Source organism: Carassius auratus, chromosome 4 (genome assembly GCF_003368295.1).
Source record: "Carassius auratus strain Wakin chromosome 4, ASM336829v1, whole genome shotgun sequence".
NCBI lineage: Eukaryota > Metazoa > Chordata > Actinopteri > Cypriniformes > Cyprinidae > Carassius > Carassius auratus.
Window position 1 is genome coordinate 5,340,010 of NC_039246.1, and position 13,769 is coordinate 5,353,778.

General features: G+C 37.5%; 1 protein-coding gene across 4 annotated transcripts; it reads right to left on the reverse strand.

The window, feature by feature from the left end:
• Positions 1-754: 754 nt before the first annotated feature.
• Positions 755-13,180, reverse strand: LOC113066055 (gastrula zinc finger protein XlCGF57.1-like). Of its 4 annotated transcripts, XM_026237665.1 has the most exons (4): positions 13,062-13,169; positions 12,702-12,809; positions 12,148-12,322; positions 755-3,539 (listed from the first exon to the last, which is right to left on the reverse strand). In XM_026237665.1, exons 3-4 carry the CDS (start codon positions 12,320-12,322, stop codon positions 1,702-1,704), a joined length of 2,013 nt encoding a protein of 670 aa, XP_026093450.1. In that variant the 5' UTR covers positions 12,702-12,809; positions 13,062-13,169; the 3' UTR covers positions 755-1,701. The 4 variants fall into 4 exon arrangements, with proteins under 4 accessions (XP_026093450.1, XP_026093442.1, XP_026093458.1 ...); XM_026237657.1 differs by lacking the exon at positions 12,702-12,809 and having other exon boundaries at positions 13,062-13,180; XM_026237673.1 differs by lacking the exons at positions 12,702-12,809; positions 13,062-13,169 and adding an exon at positions 12,883-13,038.
• Between the last annotated feature and the right edge of the window lie 589 nt (positions 13,181-13,769).

Consider the following 13,769-nt stretch of genomic DNA (forward strand, 5'->3'; position numbering starts at 1 on the left):
ATTATTTTGCACTCCTGACATAAATCACTAAATATCTGTCACTGCAACAATGTTTTATCAAAATATTGGTCAAATATCGAAGCTTGAGTCTTTAAACTTTCCATTGATGCACAGTTTGTCCAGATGAAGTAAGACAGTGATGTTTAATGTGCTGTGAAAGTGAAACAATAATAAACTGGGGCCGTCAGCGATGTTTGCACGCAAAGGGGTTAAATGTTTTCGGTGTTGTCAAATCTTGTGTGATATCCTAAACTGCACAGATAATTACAACAAGGCGTGCCGTACATGTCTGATTCGCGAACTAATGATTCCTTTGAACCGATTAAATTTAAAGAATGGTTTAAACGACTGACCTATCCAACACTGAACTCACGAGATGTCTGAATTGGTGTATAAAAAAAATCTGTAACACTTTACAATAACGTTCTATTTATTAAACTGTTTAACTACATTATTTAACATTTACGATTACTAAACTGCACTTCTACAACATTGTTAATTTCAACATTTAGGCTATATCCTTCATTGTTGAAATCAAAAGTTGTACAGTATTTGTTAACATAGTTAATGCACTGTGAAGTAACATTGCCAAACAATCGACAGCTGTGTTTTTATAAACTAAGATAAACAAAGTTTAATAAATATAGTAACAAAAGTATTGCTCATGGTAAGATCATGTTAGTTAATGTTAAAAACTCAAACCATATCCTAAAGTTATAAACAAATAATTTACTCTAATTTAAATAATACTCTGTTTAAATCATTTAAAATGAGAATGTAAGTGTGGATATCGCAATATATATCGCAGAAAAATAAAATATCGCAATGTCATCTTTTTCCAATATCGTGCAGCCCTAATACCAAACATGGTATATAGGTGAAGTTAAATTAACTACAAATTCTATAATAATGCATGTATAAAACAGAATATAATACAAAAGAGAATATACAAAAACAGTAATAAAACAGATGATGACCTGATGATATGAGTATCAGTAATGGCACTTAAGCTTCTATCCAGTATCCCTGCCTGATTGCTAGGTTTATCTTGTCTGTAAAACTCATTCCACACTGATGACATTTAAACAGGTCAGTCTGGAGTAGATCTTCATGTGGTACCTAAGGTTACCTTTTTTGTTAAAACTTCTCTGCAACATGACTTCTCATATGAAATTCAAGGTATCATTTTTGACTGAAACTCTTTCCACACTGAGGACATGTGTAAGGCTTTTCTCCTGTGCCGGTTTAGTTATCCTTTATGAGTGAAACTCTTTCCACACTGTTGGCAGGTAAAAAGGCTCTCCAAAGTGTGAATTTGCCTGTGGACGTCAAGGTTTAGTAAAGCAATAAGCCGCAAGAACACGTGGTTTGCAGTGAATTTATAACAGCTTAGGGGTGTTGAGCATGATGCACAGTGGAGTGCCTAAAACCCACTTAGTGGTCATAAATTCACTGTACACCATAGCTTCGTGGGGTTTATTGCTTTTTATAAAACCTTGCTCCATATACGGAGCAAGGTTTCACAAAATAAATCTAATGAAATGTAATGATATTAATAAACATTATTTTTCCAAACAATGTAGTTACCCAGAAGCAGTTGTGGTTGTAGAACAACACAGACAAAAAAAAGGTGTATGTTTATTGTAAATTATTATTCATTTACAACAGCTAAGAATGTGGCTCAGCCAATCAGAATCAATTTTATAACTTTTCATTGAAACTCTTTTCACACTGAAGGGATCTGTTAGGCTTCTCTTTATTGTTAACTTTCATGTGCCTCTTAAGATTTCTATGTTGACTGAAACTCTTTCCAAACTGTTTGCATGTGAAAGGTTTCCCTCCAGTGTCAACTCTCATGTGGGTTTTAAGGTTTCCTTTATGACTGAAACTCTTTCCACACTGTTTGCATGTGAAAGGCTTCTCTCCAGTGTGAACTCTCATGTGGCTTTTAAGGGTTCCTTTACGACTGAAACTCTTTCCACACTGTTTGCATGTGTAAGGTTTCTCTCCGGTGTGAGTTATCATGTGAGTTTTAAGGCTTACATTATAATTGAAACTTTTTCCACATTGTTTGCATGGGAAGGGTTTCTCTCCAGTGTGAATTCTCATGTGGTTTTTAAGGTTTGCTTTATAACTGAAACTCTTTTCACACTGTTTGCATGTGAAAGGCTTCTCTCCAGTGTGAGTTCTCATGTGGCTTTTAAGGGTTTCTTTACGACTGAAACTCTTTTCACACTGTTTGCATGTGAAAGGCTTCTCTCCAGTGTGAGTTCTCTTGTGGCATTCAAGCCTTTGTTTAGAAGCGAAACTCTTCCCACACTGTTGGCAGGGAAAACGGCTTTCTGTAGTGTGAATGATCTTGTTTTCTCCACTTTGATTCGAACTCTTTTCACACTGAGGGGATCTGTTAGGCTTCTCTTTATAGTGAACATTCATGTGCCTTTTAAGGGTTCCATTTAGACTGAAACTCTTTCCACACTGTTTACACGTGTAAGGCTTTTCTCCAGTGTGAACTCTCATGTGCCTTTCAAATTTTCCTTTATGTGTGAAACACTTTCCACACGATTGGCAAGTTAAAATTCTCTTGTTTTCTCCACTTTGATTCAAACTCTTTACACACTGAGGGGATCTATTAGGCTTCTCTCCAGTGTGAGTTCTCTTGTGGCATTCAAGGCTTTGTTTAGAAGCGAAACTCTTCCCACACTGTTGGCAGGGAAAACGGCTTCCTGTAGTGTGAATGATCTTGTTTTCTCCACTTTGATTCGAATTCTTTTCACACTGAGGGGATCTATTAGGCTTCCCTCCAGTGTGAACTCTCATGTGGGTTTTAAGGGTTCCTTTATAACTGAAACTCTTTCCACACTGTTTGCATGTGTAAGGTTTCACTCCGGTGTGAACTCTCATGTGGCTTTTAAGGCTTACTTTATGAGTGAAACTTATTCGACATTGTTTGCATGTGAAGGGTTTCTCTCCAGTGTGAATTCTCATGTGGGTTTTAAGGTTTGCTTTATAACTGAAACTCTTTCCACACTGTTTGCATGTGAAAGGCTTCTCTCCAGTGTGAGTTCTCTTGTGGCATTCAAGGCTTTGTTTAGAAGCGAAACTCTTCCCACACTGTTGGCAGGGAAAATGGCTTTCTGTAGTGTGAATGATCTTGTTTTCTCCACTTTGATTCAAACTCTTTCCACACGGAGGGGATCTATTAGGCTTCTCTCCAGTGTGAATTTTCATGTGGCATTTAAGGTTTATAGAGTGACTGAAACTCTTTCCACACAGATAGCATGTGAAAGGCTTCTCTCCAGTGTGAACTCTCATGTGGCTTTTAAGGGTTCCTTTTTGACTAAAACTCTTTCCACATTGAAGGCAAGTGTAATAACTCTGATTTCCTGTCTTTTGATCTGTTCTTTGTGTGGAAGTCTTTTCAAACTTTAAGGAACACAAAGATTTTTCTCCAGTTATTGAATCACAAAGATTCTCATACTGATCTTTCTCTTCTGTTTCGTTCAGTCCTTCCCTCTCCTCTTTCAGCACCTTTAAGTCTAAATTGGAAAAAAAAACAAATAAAAGTCAACCCCAGTTTAATGGTACAAAGCAATTAACATCAAAACACTTAGCATGGAATGCATGTATGCTAGATCCTACACCAGGGTGTCCAAACCTGATCCTGTTCGGCCAGTGTCCTACAGAGTTTAAGCTGACCATTATGCAATTCATTTTTACAATATCTAATAGCAGATTTTAGGAAGTGTAGATATTTGGAACCCTTCCATTGGGGTACCAGAAGGTTGGAGCTAAACTCAATGCAGAACATTGATTGGTTGACTAGAATCATCACTTTTGCGTGATACAAAGGGATAAAAGCGTCTTTCAATCATTCCGCTCTGCTGTCCATGGGTGTTGGCATCCTTTACATCAGAGTGTGCAAACAGATTATAACCATTTTTTATAATTTTATATTTTCACAAGGACAAATGCCATTAACCTCATTGCCCAAAAACAGCGTCATTTTCCTAAATATTACTGTTCTTGTGTCACGAAAAGGAGTTTTTCAGGCAAGAATGTAATTGTTTAAAACTAAAATCTGTGGTTGGTTTATAAAGTGCCTATTTGAAAATTTGCAATGCCGATTTCAGAGCTTCTGGCGATCAGTGCTCATGTATCTGCCGAGAGTAGCCTTAACTTGACTAATCCTTCAGACATTTGCTGCTGTTAGGTTACTTCAAGTCAGATTTTTGGGTGAACTAACCCTTTAATGATGTCATTAATGACTCACGCTCATGTCGTTCCAAACCCGTAAGACCTCCGTTTATTTTCGGGAGACAATTTAAGATATTTTAGATTTAGTCTGAGAGCTTTCTGTCCCTCGATTGAAACTGTGTGAACAGTATACTGTCCATGTCCAGAGGTAATAAAAACATCAAAGTAGTCCAAGTGACATCAGAGGGTCAGTTAGAATTTGTTGAAGAATCCAAAATACAATTTGGTCCAAAAATTAAAAAAACTAAGACTTTATTCATTGTCTTCTCTTCCGGGTCTGTTGTGAGCGCGTTCACATCACTGCAGTTTTAGTGATATCCGGTGCGCGAACAAATCACTCAATTTAACCAGTTCTTCACGAACCAGTTCACCAAATCAAACTAAATTGTTTGAAACGGTTCGCGTCTCCATTATGCATTAATCCACAAATGACTTAAGCTGTAAACTTTTTTAATGTGGCTGAGACTCCCGCCGAGTTCAAACAAACCAATATCCCGGAGTAATTCATTTACTCAAACAGTACACTGACTGAACTGCTGTGAAGAGAGAACTGAAGATAAACACCGAGCTGAGCCAGATAATGAACGAAAGATAAATGAAAATATATAATATATATAATATAATATATTTTTATAATTAAAAATATCTTAGAAACTGTGAAAAAAAAATCCTCTCATCAGTTTTATCAGCTCTAACATAAGCATATCTGTGGTATTTTGATTTCCAGGGCCTGTATGCAATTTAAATTATGTTGCTTTAAAAAATAAGAAAACTAAAGTACTTACATAACTTGGGAATATATATATTAAATCATGATTTCAGCTTAAAAAAAAACTAATAATAATACATTTAAGGGTTCGTTCACCCAAAAAATATTCTGTGATGTACTCACCATCAATGCATCCTAGGTCGGTCAAAATGACTGAAAAACTAAACTTGAATTTTCTACATAAATATTACAAATATTCAATTTATATTCAAATTTAAAATATATGTCTGGCGATAATGTGCATCTGACAATTAACGTGGATTTGCACAGCTTGTCAGCCAACAATGGCTCTGTATAGTAACAGCCAGTAATGCGCGGGTTGATCCCTGCGGTTACGAGTCATCCTAAAATATTTTTAATGATATTCGGGTCGCGGCCGGTAAGGTCGTTTGAAATAAGGATGCCAATTATACCTTTGTAATCTATATAGTACTAGAAATATATTTGAAATGCATAGGCCTACACTTTATTGGCTGAATAACTGGTGCGAGTGACCACCTGTCCTACTTTACATTGTACTATACAGCAATTTTACCCTTTGTCCCGCCTCACGCAAATTGAGCATCTGTCCCGCTAGACCTGTAGATGGCAAAGCAGAGAGAGCTTTTTGCATTTTATGCAAAAGCAGTTTTTCTGTGGGACATGTTGGAGAATACAACATGAAGTGACATGGTGCATGTGAGTACCACAGAAACAAAGCAACATGAAGTGACATGGTGTATTTTGTTTGTTTGTATTCACGCATTTCAGTGGGCTTAAATAGATCACCCTTTACAGCAGATTTAGTACACAAACAAATTACAGTTTTGACCTAAATATGATTTTCAGTTACAATAATTAATCCTAAAATTCGACATTAGTAACTTACTTTTAGCAGCATCAGGCACGCGCTCACAAAATCTCCTGGTTATTACTTGTGAATTGAGTTCACTGGAGACTTGCACTAAATGGTTCATTTGAATTAGTGAGTTGTTGACTCTAGAACAGCTGCAATCGGATCTAGACAATTGGCCTAGGGTCCGTATCTCCTTTACTTTTGCATGAATGATCCCCATGGATGGAGATCCTGGATTTGTAAAGTTGGGACGGTTTTATTCTCAACGATATACTAAGTGTTCCCATTTATTGCACATTTTCCCCGAAATCATAATGCACGACCCATAAATATGCAGGCAAAACTGTCACGCAATTGCCTACTATATTAGTTGAGCCAATAGCGCGGTAAAATACTGACATGGGATTATTATTAACCAATCAGATGTAGCTTATTTAGAACAGCTGTTACACAGATGATTTAGCTATCAGACACTAGCAGCAGCAGCGCATTGATCATCGTATCATCTTAAGTATTCATTTAATTACACTATGATATCTATATAAAATGTTTGTTTTGTTCACTTTGTTGTTCAAACATGTGTAAGCATCTCGTTAGTGTCGTTTTAAGTAGGGTAACTAGCAGTAGCCAGAACCATTGAGAATATAAAAGGTAACACTTCATCCAACTCACATAGACTACAGCTCCACTGTATGTTGGCGAATAATTACCTCATTTAATAATTAGAGCATTTTGCAAACATTCGCCAAAAACTCATGGCGAACATGAACCTGTTGATGTTTAACACATTTAATTATCAGTTACATCAGACATAACGTTAATGGGTCAGTATTCTAATATTCTAACCAGTGTTCAATATTCAAACCAGAGAGCTAAAAGCTCTAACGTTAGACAGAACTATATCTAATGTAAATAAGATAACTATCAAAGAACATAAACTGCAAGTACCGGTAAAAGAAACAAGATTATAACGATCAAAGAACATAATGTACATAAGCATGTCATACAGATTGACTTCTGCAGGAGTACCAAACACACCACTCCCCACGTGTACATCTTCAAGTGACTTATTGTCAAAGTTTACACACTGACAGAGGTCTGTACATGGCAGCTCATGCAGTTTACATGTGCATCTACCCTTAACACAATTTGTTTTTTTACACAAGCAGTGCACAAGTTCCAGTATATGGCCTCTGGAGCTGGAGGAAGTTTCATCCAGTCCACTCTGTAGAAATCTCCTACCATCTTCCAGCCATGATTTACATGAGGAGGAATGTCGGGCATACACTCAAGACTCCTGTGTACTGCAGACTGATAGCTTGCCCGCTGGATGCATTTATGCAAGGAGTCTTTGTTTAGAGGCAAGCCTCTCTCAGAACATATAGCCCTTGTAATATTTACATCTTGGCAGTCTTTCTGATCATATAGATCACATGTGTAAGCTTCCAAAGTATCATATAGTTCTGGTGATGAGGTGAAACGTGTTCCTAGTTTTCTAAACACAGTGATGTATTCTGTTTTTTAACTTAGTTTTTGTATGCTTTTGCTTTCCCGACCTTATGCAGAGTGCTCACTATGTCACATCCAGAAAAGGCAAGCAAACTTAAAAGGGCATCACATTTGTCTTTACCAAGCTACATGCCCATCTTGGCGATGTAAGTAATGTGTGTGTTTCTCTGTATGGAAATGGAGGAGGCCATCAATGTGGCTGAAGAAAGCTAGAGCAAGCACAAAGACATCGGTGTCTGGGCTCTTGATTACCAGGTCATGGCTGTGTTTGATTGCAAGCAGTATCATTCTGGTGTCTGACTCCTCTTGACTTCTCTAGGTCTTTGAGTTCCAGTATCTCAAAGTCAGTATAAATCACATTCATCTTAATTGCATGCCACTCACTTGCTTCCATGTGCAACAACGACGGTTATGTTGTCAATTCTTTGCAGATGAGCTCCAATGTTGGAAGAAATACTCCCGTAGGTTATTATTTATTTGGCCACATGCCAGGATTTTTTTCCACTGCTTAGGGTTTTTTTGGTCAATCATACTCCATTGCTGTATGGAACTCTCCCATTCTCACTACAATTCTTTCAGAGTAAGAATTTGTTTGCCAAAGGATCTCTTGGGCCTCGGCATATATGGCTTGATCCATAACTAAAACAACTTTTTGTTCTAAGCTGTCAGCAATGGCAATGGAGCAGCTCAGGATGGGGAGGACAGTGTGGAGATCAGTCCGACTGTCGACAATCACTGGTAGGTAGCCAACATGTGTGTAGATGGTAGTAATGTGTCTTCCTTCAATATATTAAACCCTGTCCATCCAGGAAGGACTTTGCCCTGGGCCTCAGGTACTTTGAGGGTGTACTCACACTAGGCAAGGTTGCTATGAACCGGGCCCGAGTACGATTGTCCCCCCTCCCCACTCCCCCTCTGGCCTGCACTCACATATAGGGTTTCAGCATTCGTGCCGGAGCACGCTTACGTCATTATGGTGCGACGGTTTTGGGATAAACAGGAAGAGTGGCGCTCTCTGAACACAATGGAGTCCATCGCTCCGTTTTCTTTGTGGATGCTGGAAATCTATCTTCAATGCAAAATTCTGTGGACCAGACCGCTTTCCTCTTGTTGAAAGATTCAGTGGAGGAGGATGAACAGACCACTCTCATGTTCTCTGTCTGGGTAATGTGTCTGGTAAGGATGCTGTATAACCGTTTTTTTTACCATTGGTGTTATGCGTTGTCCCTTTACCTAATAGAGTCTCCTCTCCAAAGTCATTTTCATCCCAGACAACAGTAACAAGCACTTCAGCACTGATTTTTTCTGGGATGTATATTTCCCCTTTCTCCATTTGTAGATGAGCTAGGGCAGTATCATGCTCAAGGACCTGGGAATTGAATGAGCAGAGACCCAGACCATTTAACAACCCTATAAACTGTGCAGAGCCAGTCATATGCCGAACTACCACTGCAAGTGAGCACTGGTTTGGCATGAGCCACCGGTTGCAAGGTTAATAATGTCCTGACAAGTGGACACTATCTTTCTGCTGTCCTCTGAAGTGACATCAACACGTTCATCTGATGGTTGTGAGGACATTCCTGATATCCATGCAATGAAGTTAAAAAGTTGGTGAGGCACTACACTCATGCCATTTTCCAGTGTGAGGTCACCTCCTGTGGGAGGCCATGGAAGCTTTGGGTATTTTTTTGATGTCTTTTGAATGATTTCTTTAAGTGTCATTGCTGCATGATATAACAACCGAGAATCATCTGTGTTGATGGTGTCTTTTTCCATATCTCCTTGACTTGTCATTTCTCCTTCACTTTCTTCAGATGAGGAGGAACTAGAGGAGACGGCAACTTCATGCACAATCTCGTCAGCTGACAGATTGTCCACATATACAAGGTAGGTTGTGGATGTCTTCAGGAATTTCAAGAAGGGATGAGACTTTTGAAGTCTTGCCTTTAGTAAGTGTGCCTTATAAGCTGCGATGTTCACTCCCTCGGTTTCTTCCACAGTTTTTTTGAAAAGCATATTCAACTTTGACAGTCGAAGCACTTCATGTTGTTTTAACAACCTCTCCACGATAACTGTTTTGCAGAAGTGCTTGTATCCATTTTCATATATGTTTGTTTCGGTTCTCTCAATTTTGTGTGTGGTCAGGTACCGGGTATAATCTCTATAGCAAGTGAAGTGATACCGTGCTTCACTAGCCACCAAGTCCCTGTCTTGGATATGGAGAAGGAGAGACTCATCCCTTCTCCCTTCAGCAGCGAGTAGCAATTTCCCAGCATGGAGTGTTTCACACTTTGTTAGCTTTTCTTTTATCCTTTTCCTGCTGTGTGTCTGAACCTTGTACTTCTCATGTTTGCAAATAATGCATTGTACTGGAAGCAGGTGTGGGGCCCGCTTGGACGTGTACAGATCACGGGCGTCAGATGTCAGAGCCTGTGTTTTAACTGGAGTTGCCTCACCATCCTCTGCCTTTACCACTAAAAGTGCAAAACAATAGATTTAGGTTCTGCACCCTTGCCCACATTACTGATTAAAGAAAAATGTAACAAAAAAAAAAAAAAAAAGTTTGTAACTTTCAGCAGGGGAAAACTTACTGGAAAGTATTGATTTTATTTAAAAGAAAAAATTACTGACCCCAAAATTACAGAACAGTAGCGTATATTGTTGTTACAAAATATTTATATTCTAAATACATGGCTTTTTTTTCTTTTTTATTCAAAGTAACCTAAAAAAGTATCACATGTTATGAAAAAATATTAAGCAGCAGAACTGTTTCCAACTTGTGAATCATCATATTAGAATGATTTCTAAAGGATCATGTGAAAACGATCCTAAAAATTCAGCTTTGCATCACAGAAATAAATGATAATTTAAAGTACAATAAATTGAAAATTTAAACCAGCCTCACCTCGGCTAGACCTTCTGACATACATACACACACACACACACACACACATATATAAATATATATATATACATACATATATATACACATACATACATACATATGTATGTATATATACATACATACATAGATATATATACATACATACATAGATATATATACATACACACATACATATACAGGTCCTTTTAATTGCTGTCTCTATAGAAATATGAACTTTTGTCATATAGCTCCGGTTGACTGCTCACTGACAACATCAGTCATTCCTCCATGTTGAATGAGCGACTCCTAGCAGGCTCCGGTTTGTATAACGTGGCGCGAATTGAATCCAGAGTTAGAATTTTTCAACTCGGGTGGCAGACGCGAATTTCCGTCACACGATTAAATGCACAAAAAGTACCATTCGCACTTAACGCATGAAACACTCAGTTGGCACTAGACATGTGAATGGGGTGAATTTGCGTCTTCCTCCAGATGGCGAAAATGCTCCTTTGCATTGACTAAACATTGAAATAATTCGCGCAAGACACTCTATTGGTGTTTGGTGTGAACACAGCATAATACTGCACAGCCTGTCTATACAATATAATACCAACCTTCCTTTGCAGTTTCTTCAACTGATACTGCCTTTTCTCTTCTCCTTTGTGCTCGTTTTATCTCCGTGATATTTGTGAAAGGGCTGTGGTAGCCAGCGTTAGCTGGTTTGAAGGTTCCTGGGTTTGGGACTTGTATAACTGTACTGCCTCTTCTGCAATACCTTCTCTGCCCTCAAGGTCTTTCCACAGAAACACTAATTTAATCAATTTCTCCCAATTTATGTCTGTTAAGGGAATGGTGGGTCCACCACTTCCCTCAAATATACCGTAATTCCTCAAATAAAAACGCGTTTGACAAAAACGCTTCTTGGTTCAGTGTACTCGTGATACGAAAACCAATGCCACCGGTTCTTGACTTAACCAGTTTTTATTTGATGAATTACAGTACAAAAAAAAAAAAAAGTATTGTCCGTCTCCTTTTTTCATGACGTTGTGTTTTTAAGCAATACCATTGTCAAATGTGTTGAATCAGAAGGGTGTATTTATAAAAGATTACAAAAATATGACAAAAGGTGGTTACATAAAAATACTACAAATGGAAAACGTTACCTCTAGATTTTCATTTTGTGCCAAATTTAATATGTAGCAAAATTAGGTAAAATGGTTCTTATCCTAATAGTACAATCTCAAATCCTCTGTGCGAAGCACGCCAATGTGTTCACAAACACGTCACCAACACCGACACTTTCCACGCACTCTATTGGATGAAGGCAACAAATACGTCATACAGGTGGGACCCCACACGTAGCTGCTTGCTTTATTAGTCGGTAAAATAACCTAGAGAAAGTTACTTATATAATAGTAATGGAAATAGCATGTGAGTGGCAACCATTTTTATTTGCTTTGTTGAAAAGTGTAGCGGTTACATATTTAAAAAAACTGGGTTATCCCTCACCACAGATCGTTTGAAAACACAAAATCTCCCCTCGGCCCACCGTCTATAAGTTTACGAAACTAATTTAAGTTCTAGATATAACGGTTTTAATATTAGAAGCAGATATTGGGTCTAATGTCCATAATTGTTATTTTTTTTAGACTAATTTCATATTATTGTTACAATTTAAAAGCATGAAGTCATAATAACAAATGTCCTGTGTGAAAGCAGGATCTTCTCAGCTGCACTTACTTGTCATATGATCACAACATTTCTCTCTAATGTTATTTAAACATCTTTACACTCGTGCGAGACATTCTTGCTAAATATAATTCATTTCTGTAGAGCTGGACATTTTAAAAAGGTTCAAATGAGCGAGTTCAAGCTTTGAAAATAAAAACCAACCTGTTTGTTCCTCTATATCTTCGTGCTTCAGACTGAATGTTTCTCCAATCTTTATGTCTTCACTCTCCTCTTTAATAAACGCCATCTTTGTTTGTTCCACAGTATCTTCTTCATGATTGAGACTGAATATTTCTACAATCTTCATGTCTTCACTCTCCTCTTTAATAAACGCCATCTGTATAGACGTGTCACATGGATACAAGTTTTTAATTTTGTTTGGACACTTTTTCCTGTTTAAGATGAGAATAATTAACAGGGAATGTATGTGTGTGTGTGATATATATGCAATAAATGTAAACTAACTACAATCAGCTCCCTACGTTGTCAGCACATTGGTAAGTCAACCGTGGCTGTGTTTTCCCAAAAGCATTGTAAGCTTAAATACATCCTAGACCCATTGAAACCAATGGAGTTATGATCAATTTAGGCTTTTGATACTTTTGGGAAATGCAGCCCCAAGTGAGAGCTAATGGACTTAAATACCTGATTAAAATATATTTCCAAGTTGCACAATTGTTTATGATTTATCTGGTATTCAACTGTTTATATATTACCTTTCATGAAACACTTGCAGTTGGTTTGTACACACGTTTGTTTTAGTTGTTCTGGTTAATGATGATAATTAATTTGATTTGTAATGTGCTTTTCTTAAAACCAAAGCGCTACAATAAAACAGAAACACAAAAAGAACAATTCAAATTACAATAAAATATTAACTAGTTATTGCTTTTATACCGTTTTAAGCAGATCATATCATCAGCACGCTGCGATTCATAACAGTGGATCACTTTGAAATTGATTCAGCTGACTCGGAGTTTCAAAATGCCACGTTTCTCCATAAACCACCGTTTTGAACACCATTTTCTAAACGAACTTAGTTGATAGGAACACTTTAAACGATTGAAAGCACCCACCTTTCTTCTTCTTATAGAATTAGCGGCAGTCTAAACGCATCAAACCTCTCTTCACCAGACTCACATTCGCGGGAGCGCATACTCATGACGTCACACCGCCAGACCAAAATAAGAGTCTTTTCCTCGCTAAAATTAGGTAGGATGCGTCCGAAATGTCATGTCCCTCGTCCAAATACCCACACTTCAGAGATCGTGCGCGCGACAGTAAGTCCGCATGACTGTCCTCGAATTGAATAGTTTTTAAAAATGCAAAGTATTGAAATTAAAAAATGAAACCTCTGTAAACACTTGCATTTTTACAACACTAAAACTAAGGTGCTATTTAAAATGGTTTATTGTCTCTTGACCATGGTGAGCATATTTAGAAAGGTTTGCAAACCTGATTTTAGGCAGTTAAGTAACCATACAAGTAAAACTGAGTAAATAAAAACAAATTGAGCAATTTTGTTCAGCGTTCAATGTTTCAGGTGTAGCCTCTGATATGGGTTGTTAGCAACAATTTGTAAATATTCTGACAATAAATGTACAAGACTAAAATAAATGTATTTTATTTTTTGAAATAAGAATGCTGTGTAAAAATTCTAAGTTGCAACAATGTACAGGACAATAAAATAAAATCCTTTTATTTCCACGTCAAAAGATACAAAATGTAAAGAAAATTACTCTCAAATAAATTAAATTAGAAAAAGAAATTCACAGAACTTATTT

Excerpts from the sequence above, each read along its gene's own strand:
- LOC113066055 (XM_026237657.1), bottom strand. The coding sequence starts at position 12,322 with ATGGCGTTTATTAAAGAGGAGAGTGAAGACATGAAGATTGTAGAAATA. Across the intron at positions 3,540-12,147 it reads AGATATAGAGGAACAAACAG|ACTTAAAGGTGCTGAAAGAG; the intron begins GTTGGTTTTTAT and ends TTTCCAATTTAG.